The following is a 19,507-nucleotide window of genomic DNA, read 5'->3' on the forward strand; positions in this document are numbered from 1 at the left end:
GGCACCCCAACCCCCCATGAACCCTACATCCCACTAGGGCTCCATGGAACGAAGCAGAGCCTCCCCCTAAGGGGTTCAGACACCTCCCCCCCCATGAACCCTACATCCCGCTAGGGCTGCATGGAACGAAGCAGAGCCTCCCCCTAAGGGGTTCAGGCACCTCCCCCCCCCATGAACCCTATATCTCACTGGGGCTGCACGGAACGAAGCAGAGCCTCGCCCTAAGGGGTTCAGGCACCCGGCTTCCCCCCACGAACCCTACATCCCGCTGGGGCTGCGCGGAACGAAGCAGAGCCTCCCCCTAAGGGGTTCAGGCACCCCCCGGGAAGTACACTGAGCTCCAGCCAGCCTGTGGCTTCAGGGGGTCATGGGAGGCAGCCAGGCCCGGAGCTGCTCCGAGGGAGAAACAGGCACAGAGCTAGTGGGGAGGCTTCCAGGCCCCTTTTGACCCTGCAGCGCAGCTCCTGCGCTTGGGGCCCCAGACGGCCTCCCCGGGAAGGGGGAGGCAAGCGCCACACCAGCGGGAGGGATGAGTGGCTATCTAGCTGGGGGGGGTCAATGGGGCGTGGCTCAGCCGCCAACCGAGCCGCCCGCACGTGGGGCCACTGGAGCTCGGGGTGCGCCCAACCCCTTTCCGGGTGCAATCCCCACCCCCGCGAGAAGCTGGCGGGGGAGCTCCCACGCGGGACCCACGTGACCCTGGACACGCCACGCGCGGGCGTCACCTTGGCGCCCAGCGCTGCGCCGTGCCCGCCCGCAGTAAGGTCATGGCGAGCGGAAGCGGTGCTTGCAGCCGGCTCGGGGGCCTGGGCCTGGGCCTGGGCCGGCGGCGGGACCAAGGTTGAAGGAGGCGGCCGAGGAGGGAGCGGCGCCCGGGCGTGGGGGGAGGGGTCCTCGCGGCCGCGACAGCGAAGAGGGCGGAGCGCGCTGGCGGCTACGGCCCGCCCGCCGGGGAGGTTATTAACATAGCCCCGCCCACTCGCGGCCGCGCCGCGCTAGCCTATTGGCCGGGGTGGTCAGATGGGCGGGGCCTAGACGGAGGTGGGCGGGGGGGCACGTAATGGCGGACGGAGGGAGGCTGCGTATAGGTGGCCAAATCGAATGCCTGAAAACTCAGTGTAACCCAACGGGCTTGACCCCGCCCCTCCCCCACCCGGGCTGAGCGGGAGGGGGGAAGGGGCAACATGGATTCAGTTCATCCCAGAAGGGGCTGAATCATATGGTGATGCCTCCCAGCCTCGCTGTGGCACGGCCAATGACATGGCGTCGCCCCCCAGCCTCGCTGTGGCACGGCCAATGACACGGCGTCGCCTCACAGCCTCGCACGGCCAATGACACAACGTTGCCGCAGAGCCTCGCTGTGCCACGGCCAGTGACACAATGTCACATTGGACCTTCGCTGTGCCACGGCCAATGACACAGCATCGCCTCACAGCCTCGCTGTGGCACGGCCAATGACACGGCATCGCCTCCCAGCCTCGCTGTGCCACGGCCAATGACACGGCGTCGCCTCCCAGCCTCGCTGTGGCACGGCCAATGACACGGCGTCGCCTCACAGCCTCGCTGTGGCACGGCCAGTGACACGGTGTCGCCTCCCAGCCTCGCACGGCCAATGACACAACGTTGCCGCAGAGCCTCGCTGTGCCACAGCCAATGACACAATGTCACATTGGACCTTCGCTGTGCCACGGCCAATGACACGGCATCGCCTCACAGCCTCGCTGTGGCACGGCCAATGACACAATGTCACATTGGAGCTTCGCTGTGCCACGGCCAATGACACAGCATCGCATCACAGCCTCGCTGTGCCACGGCCAATGACACGGCGTCGCCTCCCAGCCTCGCTGTGGCACGGCCAATGACACGGCGTCGCCTCACAGCCTCGCTGTGGCACGGCCAGTGACACGGTGTCGCCTCCCAGCCTCGCACGGCCAATGACACAACGTTGCCGCAGAGCCTCGCTGTGCCACAGCCAATGACACAATGTCACATTGGACCTTCGCTGTGCCACGGCCAATGACACGGCATCGCCTCACAGCCTCGCTGTGGCACGGCCAATGACACAATGTCACATTGGAGCTTCGCTGTGCCACGGCCAATGACACAGCATCGCATCACAGCCTCGCTGTGCCACGGCCAATGACACGGCGTCGCCTCCCAGCCTCGCTGTGGCACGGCCAATGACACGGCGTCGCCTCCCAACCTCGCACGGCCAATGACACAACGTTGCCGCAGAGCCTCGCTGTGCCACGGCCAATGACACGGCATCGCCTCACAGCCTCGCTGTGGCACAGCCAATGACACAACGTTGCCGCAGAGCCTCGCTGTGGCACGGCCAATGACACAGCATCACGTCACAGCCTCGCTGTGCCACGGCCAATGACACAATGTCACATTGGACCTTCGCTGTGCCACGGCCAATGACACGGCATCGCCTCACAGCCTCGCTGTGGCATGGCCAATGACACAATGTCACATTGGACCTTCGCTGTGCCACGGCCAATGACACAGCATTGCATCACAGCCTCGCTGTGGCACAGCCAATGACACAATGTTGCCTTGTGGCCTTCCTGTGATGCAGCCAATGACATACTACCACCTCGGAGCCTTGCCGTGGCACGGCCAAGGCCTTGGCGTCCGGTCAGGACAAAGTATCAAGGTGGCACGTCAGAGCCTTGCTGTGGTGCTGAGAAGCATAATGGCGTCATGCGAGGATGTGGTGACAAAGCATTATGGGAGTCACCGAGATGCCGTGGTGCAGCACCCGTGCAGGTCACTCGATTGTGGTGCTGAAACGCCTCTTGTGTCAAAATGCAAGAGATTGTGTCCCATGTTGTCACTGTGAGGTGATGTCATCACACCAGCCCTCAACCCCCTCGTGACATTTAGGGAATGTCTGACATCAGTTTGGGACCATCCCTTTCCTCCTGCAGCCCTGCACCAATGCCCTGCAAAACTTGGAGCACACTCACTGAATCCAGGCCAAACCTGGAAAAAATCAGGACAGGTGACAACACTCCTTACAGCGCTGTCTAGCGCCAGTCGCTGAGTAACCTTCAGGTAACGCTCTCCAAGGCGGCCAGTTAATCACTAGCAGCGGGGGAAACAGAACAGAACTCACAGCCTTTGTCTCTAAAATTACAGGCCCATATTTGGGGAGCTAAAGTCAGACTGGCACTGGCTCTGTATCCCAGCAACAGGGACTGATATTGGAGTAGGCCTGCCATGTCGCATAGTCCTAAAATGCAGTCAAGAATTGCCCTTCGGCCTGTAACCGCTGGATTTTAATAGAGTGGAATAACTGGAATGTAAAATCAACCAAGATATAAAGGTGAGAAAGAACTAAGCTTGAAGACATTTAATTCATTAAGCAGAGTTTTGTCTGGCGTCTGGTAAGGTATTAATATGGTCCTTATGTGTCAGAATCCTGCTGCCCCCACTGTGAAAGGCAACAACAGTGCATTTCCTGCTCAGGATGTCAGGGTCATACCAGCCACTCTACAAATGTAACTGGTGCCTGTTCCTCCCTGCATCTTCAATGCCACGTGAGCCTAGTTTGTGAACGGAAAGCTGCAGCCCTGTAGAGCCAATACAGCTTTGGGAGAACAGGCTGGAGTCCTTGTGGTCTCCTTTCCATGCACACATGACTCCTGAGTTACATGCTTGCCTGGAGAACAGACCATGAAGCCCCAGTTCTAGGGTACCAAGTGCAAGTTCCCATCTGAGGCTGGAAAAAATCACAGCTTGATTTTCAGCAACTCACCTGAGCTCGAAGTCATTCATGGATTCTCCGCCCCTGGTCATGCAGCTGGGATTGGGGTTTACTGAGTGCATTGTCCTTAGAGGTATGAGCACGCTGCTGCTCAGTGCTATGCTGGGCAATGCACTGAGATGACACCAAGGGCACTGCCCATATGGTCTGATACGCTACATGTGGCAAACACATGACAGGACAGGGGGTTGGTGGGGAGGGGAAATGGGGCATAATAAATCGTTAGTCTCCTGCAGTTACAGATCTGACTGCTGGCCTCTGCCTAGCCCAGTGCTCTCCTCTGCTGTCCTGGATCAAACCATCAGGCCATTTGGTCTGGGATTCCACTTGCTGCAACACTGCCTCACCTCTGCTGCGCCCACCGACTGCTCTCCCACTACAGCAGGACTCTTCCAAATGTCCTCTCTTGCAGGGAATGTGGGTAGCACCCTTCTGTGCAGAGGCTTTTTATTGTGCCCTCTGACTGCAGCTGCAAGCATGTGATGCTGAGGGCCTGGGGGGACAAAAGGAGAGGAGAACTGCTCTTTCTGGGCCTACCTAGATGGTGGATGAACTGGTCTCCAACCCCTAGGACTCCATAAGGACACCCCCTGGATTTTCCCAACACTCACTGAGTAAAGCAGGCTGATTCAATAGATGGGTGGGGTGTGGGCTCGATCCTGATGAGTCTGGTCCCTCTCTCTCAATCAGATTTATAGCTGGGAGTGGGGTCTAGAGAGCCAGGACTTGGTTTCTGTTCCTAACTCTGCTGTTGCCTTTGCCACTGTGTCATCTCTCTGTGCCTCAGTTTTCTCCTCTGTATAAGAGGGATAATTCCCTGAGCTCGAGCGGATCTGTGTTCCCCGAGACAGTGATTTCAGAGCCGGCTACTAGCACATGCTATAAGAAATGCTGGGTTCCCTGCCTCATTGGAGTTGCTGGCTATAGGGTTAAATATCTGCAGCTATGAAGTTTTCTCTATGAATCTCTCACTCAATCCAGGGCTATTTGGGCACAGTGGGGCAGGAAGCTCCTGAAAAAGGGAGAGGCTGAAAAAGAACTAGGGTCACTGATCACGAGACAATGTAAGCAGGGCAGGGTGGGAGGTGATTGGCAGGCCTGGAACCTCTGTTCAGCTCCATGGGCAGAGAAAGAGCAGGCTACATGCACAACCTGGGGGCTGGAACAACCCACTCTATTACTGGAGAAAGAAAAGGAGTACTTGTGGCACCTTAGAGATTAATAAATTTATTTGAGCATAAGCTTTCGTGGGCCCATTTCATTGGATGCATGTAGTGGAAAATACAGTAGGAACACACACACACACACACACACACACTCTCTCTCTCTCTCTCTCTCTCTCTCTCTCTCTGAAACAATGGGTGTTACCATACACCCCATAAGGAGAGTGATCCGTTAAGGTGAGCTATTATCAGCAGGAGAGAAAAAGAACTGTTTGTCATGGCAATGAAAATGGCCCATTTCCAGCAATTGACAAGGAGATGTGAGGAACTGCGGGGTCGGGGGGCGGGGGGGGATAAGCTGGGGAATAGTTTACTTGTGTAAATGCCCATCCCATCTCCAGTTCTTTCTCAAACTAGTTTGATGGTGTCCAATTTGCAAATTATCCATAATTCAGTCAGTCCTCCTTGGAGGCTGGCGCAACCGTCACATGGCAGGGGCATTGCTGGCGTGATGCTAGACAACTGGTAGATGTGAGGTAACAAGCCGCTGCATGGTGTGTGTGCTCGATTTAGGTCTATTGTGTACTGGCCAAACCGGACATTCTAGTAAAAGAATAAATAACACAATCAGACAGTCAAGAATTTAAACATTCAAACCAGTCGGAGCCTCAATCTCCCTGGCCACTTGATCAAGACCTAAAGTCACAATATCAACAAAAACACTTCAAAACCGACTCCAACGCGAGGACTGTGATGGATATAATTTGCAAATTGGACACCATCAGCCTAGGCTTGATAAAGACTGGACTGGATGGGCCATTACCACAAAGTAAAACTATTTTCAATGCTTCTCCCCCGCCCGCCCCCACCGTTCCTACATCTCCTGTCAATCTGTAGCCACAAAGCTTACGCAATCAAGATGGTAGTCTCTAAGTGCCCATTAATTCCTGTTCTTTTGCAATCCAGACTACACGGCTGCTACTCTGAATCTAACTATCTGGAGTGGGTGGGGAGACGTCTAGTCCATGGCCATTCAGACTTATCCTTCTAGCTCAGCAGGGGAGGTTTCTTGACGGTGAGCCCTGCCCCCACTCAGGCACTTGGCTGAGAGCTACCAGATCAGTGACCAAAGTTCCATCAGCTGATCCTGGATTCAATCCTGGGCCGGCTGATACCGTTGCAGTGAAACATGCTGCAAACCTACTCGTCTCACTGACTCACATCTGGATCAGCAAAAGGTTGTTTTGGTGTGTGAAGGTAATATTTGTTCATGTCTAAATATTGGCTTAACTCTGGCAGTGTTAAGCAGCAGACAGGAAGCCAGGTCCTGTGGCGAGTCGCACACTGTATTCTCTGGGCGGGAGTGTGAAGTGCTGCTGGTAGAAGTCTTCTTCCCTCGCTACCATCAGCAGGTACAGAAAGTGGTAGATCCACATAGCACAACTGATGGCAGCAAACCCAATGAGGAAAAGAGCTGCCAGGGCCCTTCGCCTGCTGCAGTCCGGAGAGGAAAGGCTCTAAGGGCTGGTGTTTAATAGTGACACTAGCTAACTGTTTTAAGGGTGCAAGTGCTAAGTCACAGCACATCTGTCACTTGTGCACCGTCCCCTTGTGATGTGCAGTACAGATACTTGGCCTGGGTGAGGTAGGCCAGCACCTGGAGAGCGCAGAGGCTGCCACCACACCACTCACGTCTGCAAGTCAGTAAAGTGACGCTGGGCTGCTCAGATCCAGTGCAATAACTTCAGCAGACAAATTTGCACAGCACTGCGTATTGAGCCTTGGCCATTGTCAAGATTAACGCAATGAAAGCTCCTCCAGGGTGCCTCTGGAAGAGCATTTTTCTGTGCTCAACTTCCCAAACAGCAGGAACTGACGCACGTAGCGGACAGGCCAAGTCAGAGCGCCCCAATTGTGGCAGGGCCAGCCAACAACCCCCAAGCATGCTACAGGCTGCAGTGCCCCTGGGACCATGTCTGTTCCCGGGGCCCAGGTTTGTGGTGGCCCATACTCTGGCGGGATTACCACAACACGAGGAAGCCTATTGCTTCAAGTGAATGTTAAGGCAGACACTGGCCACCACAAAAGCCAATTGGCCTGTGTGTGTGTTTGCGACAAAGCGGTGCGTGTCTCGGCCAGTCAACGGAACGAGAGGTGTTAACCCTTGCTGGAGCCACACACCTCTTCGAGCCCAGCGCCAACATGCAGCAGCCGAGCTGGAGCGGTGAGCAAAGGGGAGGGCACAGGGACGCGGCAGCAGGAAGAGGGACTGGGGGGAAGGGCCCTCATTCCCCCACTACAGGAACAATGAATAAATGGAGGGTCCGGCTGGTGCAAAGGTAAAAAACAAACCAACCCCGAGCTCCTTCTGCCGAGCCCTGTTCTCTTCCAGTGGAAACGGGACCAAGGGATACTTGTTACCTGCCTGGGTGGACATGACCTGGGTGTCTGCCCCTTGCCAGGGAAAGGTGACATGTGCCGGAGATCCTCCATGTTCAGCACATACCCCCGGTCAGAGCTGGCCCTTTGGGGCCATTAACAGCAGCTTTCACTCAGTCACCCCCAGCAAGGATGGGTGGGCAAGGACACCCCCTCAGCCCCCCGAGTCTGGGCACCAGGAGTGTGTGTGTCACTTTGCAACAGCCATTAAAGCTGCAGAAGTCCTACACACCCACCCACTCCGTTCAGGAAACGTTCCACACAGCAGCACCTTTCCCCTGGACTTAGCCGACGTCCCCTGCTGCACAAAGAATGCGGGTCTCCCCTCTGCCTCTTCAGCTCAAGCTGTAGAGACTTCTGGCTCTGGAGGGCCCCTGTTCAAGCCCTGCTGTTCCCCAAGATGGCAGCTGTTGCCCATAGCTAGAGCAGGAGCTAGTGGAAAACGCTGGTCCCTAGCACTGCCTAACCCTGGTACCACCCTTGCCTCGGTATTCGCTGCGTCGCCACAGGGTAGTTGAAGCTGCTAACAGCTTCCCCTCCTAGCCCTGGCTGTCCTGGACAGGGATACTGTGCTGGAAACTCCCATGGACTAAGCCCCAAAGGGGCTCTTCAGAACCCTCTGCTCAGACTAATCCCCCCTACCCCTTATTGCACAGGGAAACAGGACCATCGTGAGCAGTTCCAGCTGCAGTGTGGCCAGGTTTATTCTGCTGCCCTCCGTCAGAGATCACAGCCATCTGCAGCCTAGAAAGAGGTCCTCAGGAAACAGACCTGAGGCAATTAAAAACAAGCCCTTCAAAGTCGCATGACTCCCCCTGGAAAACTGGATCCCTCCACCCTGCGCATGCAGACGTTGCTAGCAGAGCGGCGACTCAGCCATGTCTTCGCCGGCTGTCATTTGAGCTCAATAACCGCTGCTCCTGCTGCTGCCAGCTGGAAGCGTCCCCTTTGGACGGATGACGGTGGAGAAGTCTCTGTGCAGTCAGAAAAGCCACAGAGAAGTGAGTTGCCCAGGGTCACAGTGAGACAGTGTCAGAGCCAGAAGAGAACCCGAGTCCTGACTCCTGCTCCAGCACTGTAGCCACTAGAGTACATTGCTGCTCAGAATAAAACCTGGGAGGTCTCACTCCAGCAGCCTGTCTAGAACTCAGAGTCCTGATGCTCTCTGAGGGGCAAAGCCAGGCATGGGCATCTCCTCTCAGAGCTGGAACAGAACCCAAGAGTCCTGGTTCCTGGCCCCCTTTCCTCTTCCCAAGAGCTGACACTCCCACCCCATGACAGTTACGGTGGAAGCTCAACCAAAATAAATAAGACAAAAAGCACCAGAGTAATGGAGACTCTGGACCCTACAGGAACATCTGTCCATCTCCTTAGGGAAGGGATGCGGGAGGAAACATCAAACAGCCTAAAGGCAGATTGAAAGTCAAGCAATCTCAAGGGAGCAGGAGAAGGACAACATCTTTCCCTCCAAAGGAAGCTTCTGTCCTGCTTTCCGCCCCAAGCGAAGACTGGGGTTTCCAAGTGACACACAGTGAGGTTCTCAGGGCAATGCCGGCGGGTAGGGGAGGAGTCCGCTACAGGGGATGTCCAGTTTGATCCAGGCCTTCGCGCTTCACAGCTCATCATGGGGGATGTTCAGGGCATGGTCGCACAGATCTACGCATACAAGCACAAGCTGTTAGAACATGGGACTTACCAGACTGGATCAGAGCTGAGGTCCAACCAATCCAGTGTCCAGCACCAGCTGCTCCAGAGAAAGGGTAAGAACCCTGCACGAGGCAGCTGTGGGACAATGGTCTCCTGCCCCACCCCTTGCGAGTTACAGGTTGGTTCATGCAGTGAAGCGGCAGAGCTCACATTCCTTACAACTTACACAATTTGATTTTGTGGCAGTGAGTTCCACCGGCTAACTGTGCCGTGTGTAAAAAGTACTTCCTTTTCTCAGCTGGGAATTTGTACCTCTCGATCTCACTCAATCCCCCTGTATTATTTACAGGATGGTCACACCTGGAGGCCACAAAGCAAGGATCAGGTCCCGTTGTGATAGTCTCCTACATCTGCAGACAACTGGCTATGCCCCAGTTTACAGTCTAAGCATTCTGCTGCCACTCCTCAAGCTGGTTCAGTTTCCAAATCAGATCTTCAGTAACATTTCTCTCCAGTTGTAGGAAACAGCAGCTACCACAAGCATGTCCCTTTTGAACTGGCTTAGCAGCCTGCAGCTTCCCTGTTCCTTTTAACATGCAAGATGATTCCCATATGCTCCTCAGTCTGTATTATTCCAAACACCACAGACTGGCTCCCAGCCGCTTTGCTGACCGCAGCATTTCTAGCACCTTTCACACCAAAGCACTTAATCTACCCGGAGGAGAATTTCATCCTCACTGAAATGCAGCCACCTCTACGGTGGGACACAGCAGCTGTTCAACACAGTACAGTATCACAGTGGCCTCGGCCTTGAAAGAAAACAGCAGCCTGTATGTGAATGAACCGGGACGGGGGCGGTAGGTCAGTGGAAAATACTTGCCCAGTTGGGACAGGGCCAGGACACTGGGCTAAAATCCTGACTCTCGTAAAAGGGGCCATGGGATCGACAATTTAAGACCTGGAGTTTAACTCTCATTCATTTTTCCAGAGGCAGATCATCCCTCCTAGAGGTGGAGGGCACAGGAGACCATGGGTCTCTGCCATTTACTGGAGCACACAGCAGTCAAGGAGCCAGCTGGACATGCAGCCCAAGAACAAGGCGGCTGCTCACGTGAGGACTGAAAGCTCTGGCGACCAGCCAGAGAACAGGGACTGGCTAGCACAGCAGTGCCCCGTGGGAAGGAGGGGGGCGGACCACTTCACTGCTCCCCACCCCGACCATTCACACTTTAGTTAGTGACTAATGAAAAATGCAGCTGTTTGAAGAGAGCTGTCGAAGTCGGCCTTTGACCCAGACAGCGCAGAGGGCAGGAGCTCTCTGCTAAAGCCTGACACGTTGCTGTGGCAGGCAGCACTATCAGGTGTGCAGGGCCAGGGAGATACGGGGACGGAGGTGTAAAGCCAGGGTCCCTTTGCGACAGCCTGGACAAGAACGAACAAAGGTCAGGCGGCACCCAGGGCCGCCATCCAAAAACAACTTAGTGGGATAGGGAAATCAGTCCCTGAACAGCACCCAGCAGTTGGCTGCTCCAATCCCGTCACTGCTCTTGGCAGCCAGTGAATCCCCGACACAAATGAGGTTGGGCTGGTTGTGGGAGGAGCCACCTGGCCCAAGCTGGAGTTTCCCCCAAAAGCTGCAGGTGGTTAGAAAAGCCAGCGGGAAATACATCTTCTGACCTGCAGCCCTCGGTGGGAGCAGCGAGCCCACAGAGCCGGGACACTCCTGCAGAGCATTCGCATCAGATCCTCAGCAGGTCTCTGGAGAGGGTTTGACACCCCAAGGGCAAGGAGAGGCCAGGGGATGGGAGGGCAAGTTACTGACAAGTGTGTAAGACCGCAGAAGGTAGACTCAGATCCCATCAGCGGGCCAGTCACAGCCTACGTGAAACGGCTGCAGGACAGAGAGTGACCCAGCAGCTGCAGGATAAGAGAGCCAGGAGCAGCGTCTGGTGGGCAGGACACCGCGCTAGGAATCAGGAGACCTCGGCTCTATTCCCAGCCCTGCCGCTGACCCAACTCTGCCTCAGGTTCCTCATCTGTAAAATGGGGTGAATGGCCCCGGCTGTCCTTTGTGAAGGGCTTGGAGGTTACGCACGAAGTGCGCTGGGTAACAGCTAAGTACCATTAGCTCCTTTCTTACTTTCCTTCTGGTTTATGAATAGTTTTTTGTAATGGCTTCTCTCTAGCGCTCAGCAGAGTACCTGGAGAGTTAGCCAGCGCTCTGCGACAGGAAGGTGTATCCTTGTGTTACAGATAGGTAAACCAAGGCATAGAGTGGGGAAGTGACTCGACCAAGGACTAGAGCAGAGGCAGGAATTGGACCCACGTCTCCCGAGTCCCAGCCCAGCCCCTCGCCCAGGTGAGCAAGCCCCACTCCGCCCCACTGCTTTCAGCAGTCAGCACAACTCAGCAGCACGCTTGTTGCTTTGGCTGGTTAACAAACTCACTGGATTCCAAGAACCAGCATAAAATGAGAGGCCACCCAAATTACGAACACACGCATAAGGGAGGTGCCTTAAATCAACATCTCGGGGGGAAAGAACTGGCAAAGGAAGGTGCGGTTGTGGGAAAGTTGGCACGGATGCGTCCAACACCCAGCTGCCTCCCCAGGCCTCATGGGTGGGTGACTCCACGTCTCAATGAAACTTATGGACCATGATGCAGAGGGATCACTTTCCCCATCATTGGAAGGCAGCTTCCTCTGGGCTGGAGCGCAGCAGTCAGCCTGTCCCAGCGATGCTGCAGCACTGGTGCATGATGGGAAGTGGGGAACAACACTGATTGAGTACAGGGGACCAGCCATGGTATCCTGGCTAAATTCTTCCCTGTCCCTGTGTACTGCCAATGGCTTCCGCCCTGTTCAAGGGACCATCTCGCTCCTAGAGTGGTGGCTGCTGACTGGACTTGGCCTCCAAGCAGCCATCTAGAGATGAACGAAAGCCTCCAGGCTCCGTTTGTTTAAAACCAACAAAAGGAAGTATTTCTTCACCCAACGCACAGTCAACCTGTAGAACTCCTTGCCAGAGGATGTTGTGAAGCCCAATATACCAGGCTTCAAAAAAAGATAAGTTCACAGAGGATGGGTCCATCAATGGCTATTAGCAAAACCATGTTCTGAAGTGTCCCTGGCCTGTTTGCCAGAAGCTGGGAATGGGCGACAGGGGATGGATCACTTGATGATTCCCTGTTCTGTTCATTCCCGCTGGAACACCTGGCATTGGCCACTGTCGGCAGACAGGACACTGGGCTGGATACCACTGGTCTGACACAGTGCGACAATTCTTATGTTCCCTGTCTGACTAGCCCTCGCCCCAAGCAGCAGTAGAGTCTCGCTTACCAGTCCGCTTGCTGCAAAGCCGATCCTTGATATTGTCGGTCTCATGGGAGAAGAATTCAATGAGCTCATCTTCATACTCCTCAGCGATACTCTCGCACTGCAACAGGGGCCAGAGTGTGTCAGAAAACCTGCACCCTGCCTCCCCTGGCACTCAGGGGTCACACGGGGCAGCAGTGACAGAGAGGAGAAACTACGTCACCCCAGACACAGAAACAGCAGCCCCACCTGCCCGTGGCCTGCTCTGCAGTGGCAAAGCACCGTGGTCAGGCTGTGTGTGTGTGTGTGTGTGTCAGCACTCTGCAGTCCAGGAAGAAGGGTCAGGGTTAAGCCCTGGGCCGTTCCTAGTGAGAGCAGCCTGGCATCTCCCACTCATTCACCGGTGCCCAGCACCAGCAGGGCAGGGGCTACTGGTTCCCCCTTCAACTGGCAGCTGAGCTCCATCGGGGGAGCCCCACATCAGGGGAGCCCCACATCAGGGGAGCACCTCTGCACTCACCGCAAACTTCAGGCGGGATGTCACGTCCCCGTCTATTTTGGTCCCAGAAAGGTCCATCTTGGTCCCGTCGTGGGAGATCACGCGGCCTTAGCTTTTCCGGTGGGTGGAGGGATCCACCTTCTCCCCATACTCCTTCATCTTCTCACAGACCTGCTCCAGCAGCTCCGTCAGGTGAGCTTCTGATCTGGCGTAGGGCACCTGGGCAGAATCACAGCGATCCGACACGCTAGGCCAGCATTCACCTCGCCACTCACCCACGCGACGGCCGCAGCACCCGAGCTCCAACCAGGTCGTAACCGTGCTTTGCAAGCATTGGCTGAGCCATACTGGGAGCAGTGACAGTGCTATCTGTTCTTTACACAGTGGCAAAACGACTTGGCGAGGCCATGCAGTGAGCCAGAGGGGCAGCTCTGCACAGAACCCAGGAGTCCCCACTCCCAGTCCCACCCCCTGCCCACAAATTCTTCCGAGAACAGAAAAGTCCAGGAGCCCTGGGTGCCAGCCGCCTGCTTCATCAGCCAATGCTGCCTCTCCAGAGCAAGCGCTGCTACTGTGGAGGAGCCATTCTCGGCCATCACAAACTGGCTTCGTATCCCAGTGTCTCCAGAACAGGAACCCCCCTTCCGTGGCTAACAGCATCCAGTGGGTGGCTCTGCCCACCCTGGAGTCTTTCGGGGGGGGGGGGGGGGAATGAATTAAGTGGGATCTTCAGAACCCACTCCCTTCTCCGTCCCTCTCCCCACAACACCTGTCTCCACATCCACCCCTCCCCACTCTTAAACCTGATTCTTCAGAGACACCTGCCGCCCCAGGGCTAGAGAACGGTACCAGGTGGGGCAAGCGCAAGACACCCTACCTCTACGACTGACTGGCTGCCGTCCGGGTTGATACGGAACGACCCCATCTGGATGGTTTTCTTGGGGTCCACCTGGGAGATCTCCCACTCCAGCTCGTCCACCAGGGCCCGACAAGCTGGAGAGGAGAGAGGACTCATTTCCATTAGTCACACATGGTGAATCAGAGGGAGAGAAGCAAAGGGCACTTACCCAGCCTGCCCCATGACCCTGGGCACGTCAGCAACAACTGTTCAATAGTGCACGGTCCGTCTGGGAGCAACGACGAACCCTGGTGCAGTAACTAACAAGATGGCCTCCTTCTAGGGGTCTGCCCTGTGCCCAGCCCAATGGGAGGCAGAGCCCAAGAGAGGATCTGCTGCTCTAACAATAATCTGCACTTACTTAGCGTTAACTAACCCATTCCCCATTTGGCTGATAGGGAAACTGAGGCCTAGGGTACAAATGTTACACAGCGACTGAGCTGGGAACGCCCCTTTTACCTCCACAATGGAGATCCTGACTACTCCAAGCAAGGACATTGCTCAACAGGAACACCAGGATGAGGGACAGGCAGAGTGTGTGTGAAACGCAGCCATTCATCTTCCCTGCAGGCTGACACAGTGACCTGCAGCGCTTCCAGATCAGCTACAAGGGGCCTCCGCGGTCCAGCAGGCTCTCTGCGGAAACCAAAGCAAACGGCTTCTGCTACAGCGAATCCTTCCCGGTTCCAACACCAGCCCCTCTAGGGGCTCATCTAGACATGTCTAACGCTGGTCTGATTTTACTGGCATAGTTCTACCATTATAATTTCCATGCTTATGCCAGCCCGAGGGTGGCTTCCTTTGACTTAGCCAGGACGGGCCCAGCTACAGCAGAGTAACAGAGAACTTACCCTGGGATAACAACAGCATTTAGAATCCTCACCCTACCAGGTGCTGCTCTAACCCCCTGGTAGATTTGTCCTAGAAATTGCTCTGTCCCAATGCTGGGCAGGTAGTTACAGCACCAAGGGCTCTGTGGCACAGTCCACTCCCTGTTTCACAGTGTTTGTCTGCTGGGCTCAGGGATTGTGTGGTGGGCCGGAGGCCAGTGTTTGGCAGTTTGTAGCTGCTCTTTGCTGGTTATTGGGATCAGCACAGCCACCCCAGGGCATTCCTACAGAACCTCCTGAGATGGAAAAAGTACCTGCAGGTCCCCTCTACCAGCCCTGGAGTCACAGCATCCCCCAGGACAGAAGGGAACAACAGCCCATTGTGGAGCCTTGGGGGGCAGGGGAGGGCCAGCTGACACCCTCATTCCATGGGTCTGTAACCTGTTCCCCAGTGTCCCCCACACGCTGCACCCTCAGAGGTCCCCAGAGACCTCTCTAGCTCCCTGTTATGCCCCTAGACACTGGCCCAAGCCCAGGACCCCCATACATCCTACAGAGATCTCCATAGGGACCCCCCAACCCAGATGCCCCTATAGAACCCTGTTTAAAGCTCCCCCACTCCCCTAGTCAGCCCCCTCACCCATCCCCTTGGAGCACCCTAGACTCAAGCCCCCCATACACTTTATAGGGACCCCTCTCCCCTGTAGAGCCTCACACACAGGACCCCCCAAAACCTTATAGGGACCCTCCCCCCATAGGGCCCCTGCACAGGGCTCCCCATACACCTTATAGGGCCCCCTCTCCCCTATAGGGCCCCCATACACCTTATAGAGACCTCTCCCCCCTATAGAGCCCCACACACCTTATAGGGACCCCTCCCCCTATAGGGCCCCCACACAGGGCGCCCCATACACCTTATAGAGACTCCTCCCCCTATAGAGCCCCACACACCTTACAGAGACCCCCCCTCCCCTATAGAACTCCCACACTGGGCCCCCTATACACCTTATAGGGACCCTCTCCCCGAAGAGCCCCCCCCAACTTTATAGAGACCCTCTCTCCCCTATAGGGCCCCCCCACACCTTATAGAGACCCCTCCCCCTATAGACACCGCCTATGGGACCCCGTGGAGCCCCGCACCTGAGACCTGTCCCGGCCCCGCCGCTCCTCCGGCGGGCGCTGAGTCCGCCCACCCCCTCGCCCCGCCCCGGGGCTGCCCCCCGCCCTGCCTGCCCCGCCGCGCCCGGCCCTGCCGCCCGCGAGCCCAGCCCGGGGATCCGGTGAGGGATCCGCGCCTGAGCGGTCTCTCCGCCCCGACCAGCGGCTGCAGGGCCGCCTCCGGGGAGGCCGGGGCCGGGGCGGCCCGCACAGGCACCGCCGCGGGCACCTAAGGCGGCGCCAGGACCCCGGGCGCGCAGCGAGGCCCCAGCTCGCGTGGCCGTAGGTTCCACGTGACAGCAGCCCGCCGGGGGGCGGGGCCTGCGCGGCTGGCCGAGGCAGGGGAGTCACACCAGCTGGGGCGGAGGGCCGAGCACGGGAGGAGGGGCGTGGGGCGTGAGAGCTGGGATGTGAAGGCTGGGGAGGGGGGTCGCAGCCTGGAGGAGGGGGTGGTAAGGGCTGGGGAGGGGATCTCACAGCTGGAGGAGGGGTGTAGGGCATAGGAGGTGTGGGGCTGGGGAGGGGTGTGAGGCGGGAGGAGGAGTGTAGGGCTGGGGAGGGGATCACAGCTGGGAGGAGGGGGTGTAGGGCTATAGGAGGTGTGTGGCTGGGAGGGAGGAGTCGCAGCGGGAAGGGGAGGGGGCGTAGGGCTGGGAGGGGGATCCGGGAGGGGGAGGGGGCGTAGGCATAGGAGGTGTGCGGCTGGGAGGGGGCCGGAGGCTGGATTGGGGCTGGGACGGGAGGGTCGCAGCTGGGAGGAGGGGCGTAGGGCTGGGGAGGGGATCACAGCTGGGAGAAGGGGGCGTGGGCATAGAAGTGGGGCTGGGAGGGGGCATGAGGCTGGAATTGTGGGCTGGGAATACGGGGGGGTCACAAGCTGGAGGGGGGGAATGCACAGCTGGGAGGAAGGGGTTGTAGGGCATAGGAGGTGTGGGCTGGGAGGGAGGCGTGGGCTGGGAGTGGGGCTGGAACGGGGGGGTCGCAGCTGGGAGGAGGGCGTAGGGCTGGGGAGGGAATCACAGCTGGGGAGGGGCAATAGGGCAAAGGAGGTTGGGCGGGGAGGGGGGAGGGGCTGGGAACGGGGTCGCAGCTGGAGGGGGCCTAGTATAAGTAGATTGGGGCTGGGAAGGGGGGTTGCAAGCAAGGGAGGAGGGGCATAAGTAGGGGGGGGCTGGGGAGGGGGCATAGGACGGGAATGGGGGGCTGGACCGGGGGGTCATAGCTTGGAGGAGGGGCTAGGGCAAAGTGGTTGGGCTGGAAGGGGGTCCGCAGCTGGGAGGAGGGGCGTAGGGCGGAGTAGGGCTGGGTGGGGGCGCAGCTGGGAGGAGGGCATAGGGGGTGTGGAGGTTGCAGATGAAGGAGATATGGGGGCACAGCCCTGCTCTGAGGGCAGGAAGTGGGCACCTCCTGGCAGCAGCTCAGGCTGGAAGGCTGAACTCTCCTTCAGGCCTGCTCCTCGGGCTTGGCTCTGTAATGCTCCCCCACTGACTTTGGTGCAAGCCTTCCTCCCCCCCCCAGTGTAGACATGCCCTAATTCTGTGCCCCACCTGCCCTATCCCTCGCTTTCCATGGGGAGGCTGATGAGCAAGGGGGAGCCGGCCCAGCTCCCGCGGAATGATGTGGGCCTTTCCCCAGTGCTCAGGGGGTTGACAGGTGCTGTGGGGCAGGAACGGGGCTGTGTGTGGACAGGGACAGAGGAGACGAGATGGCTGGAGAGATCTATAACCAGCACAGAGCGCAGTGAGCCTGGGCCTGCCCTCGCCAAAGATCTCAAAACACGGCACAGGCGGCAGGGAATCCTCAGGATCCCCACCGCGAAGGGTGGATTAGCCCTGCTGTACGAACAGTCCCCACATGCACAGAAAGAGGAAGGGACTTGCCCAAGGCAATGGAGCCTGTCAGTGGCAGAGCTGGAATACGAAGCCAAGAGCCCTGGATCTCAGCAGCCCCTGCTTTAACCACTGCACTCCCCCTCCCAGAGCCAGAGAGGGAACCCAGGAATCCTGAGTCCCCTTGCACTAACCACTAGACCCCACCCTTCCAGAGCTGGGAATTGAAAAACGGAGTCCTAGCTCCAGCAGAACCCAACTCACTAGACCCCACTCCCTCCCTGAGCCACCAACAGAACTCAGGAGTCCTGGCTACCGGCCAATCTGCGCTAATGACTAGACTCCCTCCTTTTCCTTGGTCCCTGCTGTTTCTGCTCAATCTCCAGGATGCCCATGGCTAGCGAGTGCTCATACAGCAGGAGAGAGGGGACTGGGAAGCCCTGGCAATGACTCTGCCCCAGCTGTGCTGGGCTCCATCATCCCAACAAGCATTTTGCCTCCTCTGCATTGAGAGGGGGGATGCGCTCCCTCCTGGGAGCCCTGGGCTATAGCCGTTCCTGAACCTCTGCAGCTGGGCAGCCGGGTGCTGTTACACCTCGCTGGCTAATACACCAACCAGGACACTGGGCTCCCCGTGCAGGGTTAGATCACACAGTCCCAGTGCACTGGAGATGGGCCCCCAGGAACTAAAACTGGGGGTTCTTGACTCCCCATTTTTAAGGGGCTTCTGATCCAAGAGACAGGCCAGAGACTCACCTGGATGGCTGCCATGTTCTGACACACTGTGATCAGGGATGCTCCAGGCAGATTGAATCTCCTGCTGTCAGCTGGATCCGCAGCGTCTCTGTCCTGGGAGAGAGACAGAGCATCCCCCAAACCGTTAGCACCACGCTCGCCCCCCCCCCCGCCAATGCCCCGTAGAGTGACTGGATTAACCAAGGTGAAGGACACAAAATCTCGCTGTCTCAGCAAAACTTCCTGCCAGCAATCCCCAGGCATGTGCCCAGAGCCACCTGAGTTCGTTAGGGACCAAGCAATGACCATAGCCACCAGCTGGGGAGGGGGTCTGGAGCCATCCATGCCCCAGCCACCCCGCAACAGAGCTAGTGGGTGTCCCAGCTTGGGAGCGAACCGGGGAGGGGAGCCCAGCGGGGAAAACCCAGGGATGGTGGGAAGCTGCTGAGTCAGTAGGTGATTCCTTGCCTCCCTTTGAGTCATGCCCTAGGATGCTGTGAGGTGGCGTGTTTCCAAGGAAATGCAAAAACCCAGCCGGGCTGCCGGGCTTTCCACAAATGGAGGTGCTAACCCCTCTGGCCTGGCCAAAGTCCAGCGCTGCTGCCGTTGTTCTGAACTCCAAGTGTCATCGCCTGCAGGAGTCTTGTTCTCCTTGCTCCTGCACTGGGCGCAGTTCAGGATCTGTCCCCCCTCCTCCCCCGAAGTGGCTGCATCGCCTCCCAGCCAGCTCAGCCCTGCCTTTCTGCTTCTTAAACTCCGGGAGATTTGCACCACTGCCCTCTCCCTGCCCCCCGCCCAGGCCTTCCCTGCCTATGGGTGAGGGGTCTCCTGCTCTGCAGCCCGGGAGGCCTGGAAAAGCCTCCCCTAACCTCAGACTTGCTGGCTCACCTGCAAACGCCTCCCTACTCCTTCCTCCTACCCTAAGGGGGTGCTCCCCTCCTCACACTGGGGAGCATCTCATCCCATTGACCTTAAAGGCACCGGTCATAGGCGGGGGTGGTGGGGGACTGGGGTTGTCACCTCAGGGAAGGACTGTGGCCCATTTGCAGGGATGGATCCTTGCTCACTGCTCGCTGCGCTGAATGTCCGCGAAGACGGGGGCTGCTTTGAGCAGGAATTCCCATCGCCCTGTTCTCTCTGCAGAACCCAAGGTTGCAGCGGGAGCCACGGAGGGTCCCAGCCCAAGCCACCACTCTCCCGGCCATGGCAGGAGCGGGACTCGCC

The 19,507-nt window shown here is 57.7% G+C and overlaps 1 protein-coding gene across 1 annotated transcript; it reads right to left on the minus strand.

Moving 5' to 3' along the window:
- Positions 1–8,048: 8,048 nt before the first annotated feature.
- CNPY2 (canopy FGF signaling regulator 2) lies at positions 8,049–15,769 on the minus strand. Its single transcript, XM_075061027.1, is given in 6 exon segments — positions 8,049–9,030; positions 12,359–12,455; positions 12,855–13,052; positions 13,711–13,826; positions 14,191–14,367; positions 15,702–15,769. Coding segments are annotated over 5 exon segments (555 nt in total). The 5' UTR covers positions 14,291–14,367; positions 15,702–15,769; the 3' UTR covers positions 8,049–8,986.
- Between the last annotated feature and the right edge of the window lie 3,738 nt (positions 15,770–19,507).

The sequence above is a fragment of the Chelonoidis abingdonii genome, chromosome 26 (assembly GCF_003597395.2).
Source record: "Chelonoidis abingdonii isolate Lonesome George chromosome 26, CheloAbing_2.0, whole genome shotgun sequence".
Taxonomy (NCBI): Eukaryota; Metazoa; Chordata; order Testudines; family Testudinidae; genus Chelonoidis; species Chelonoidis abingdonii.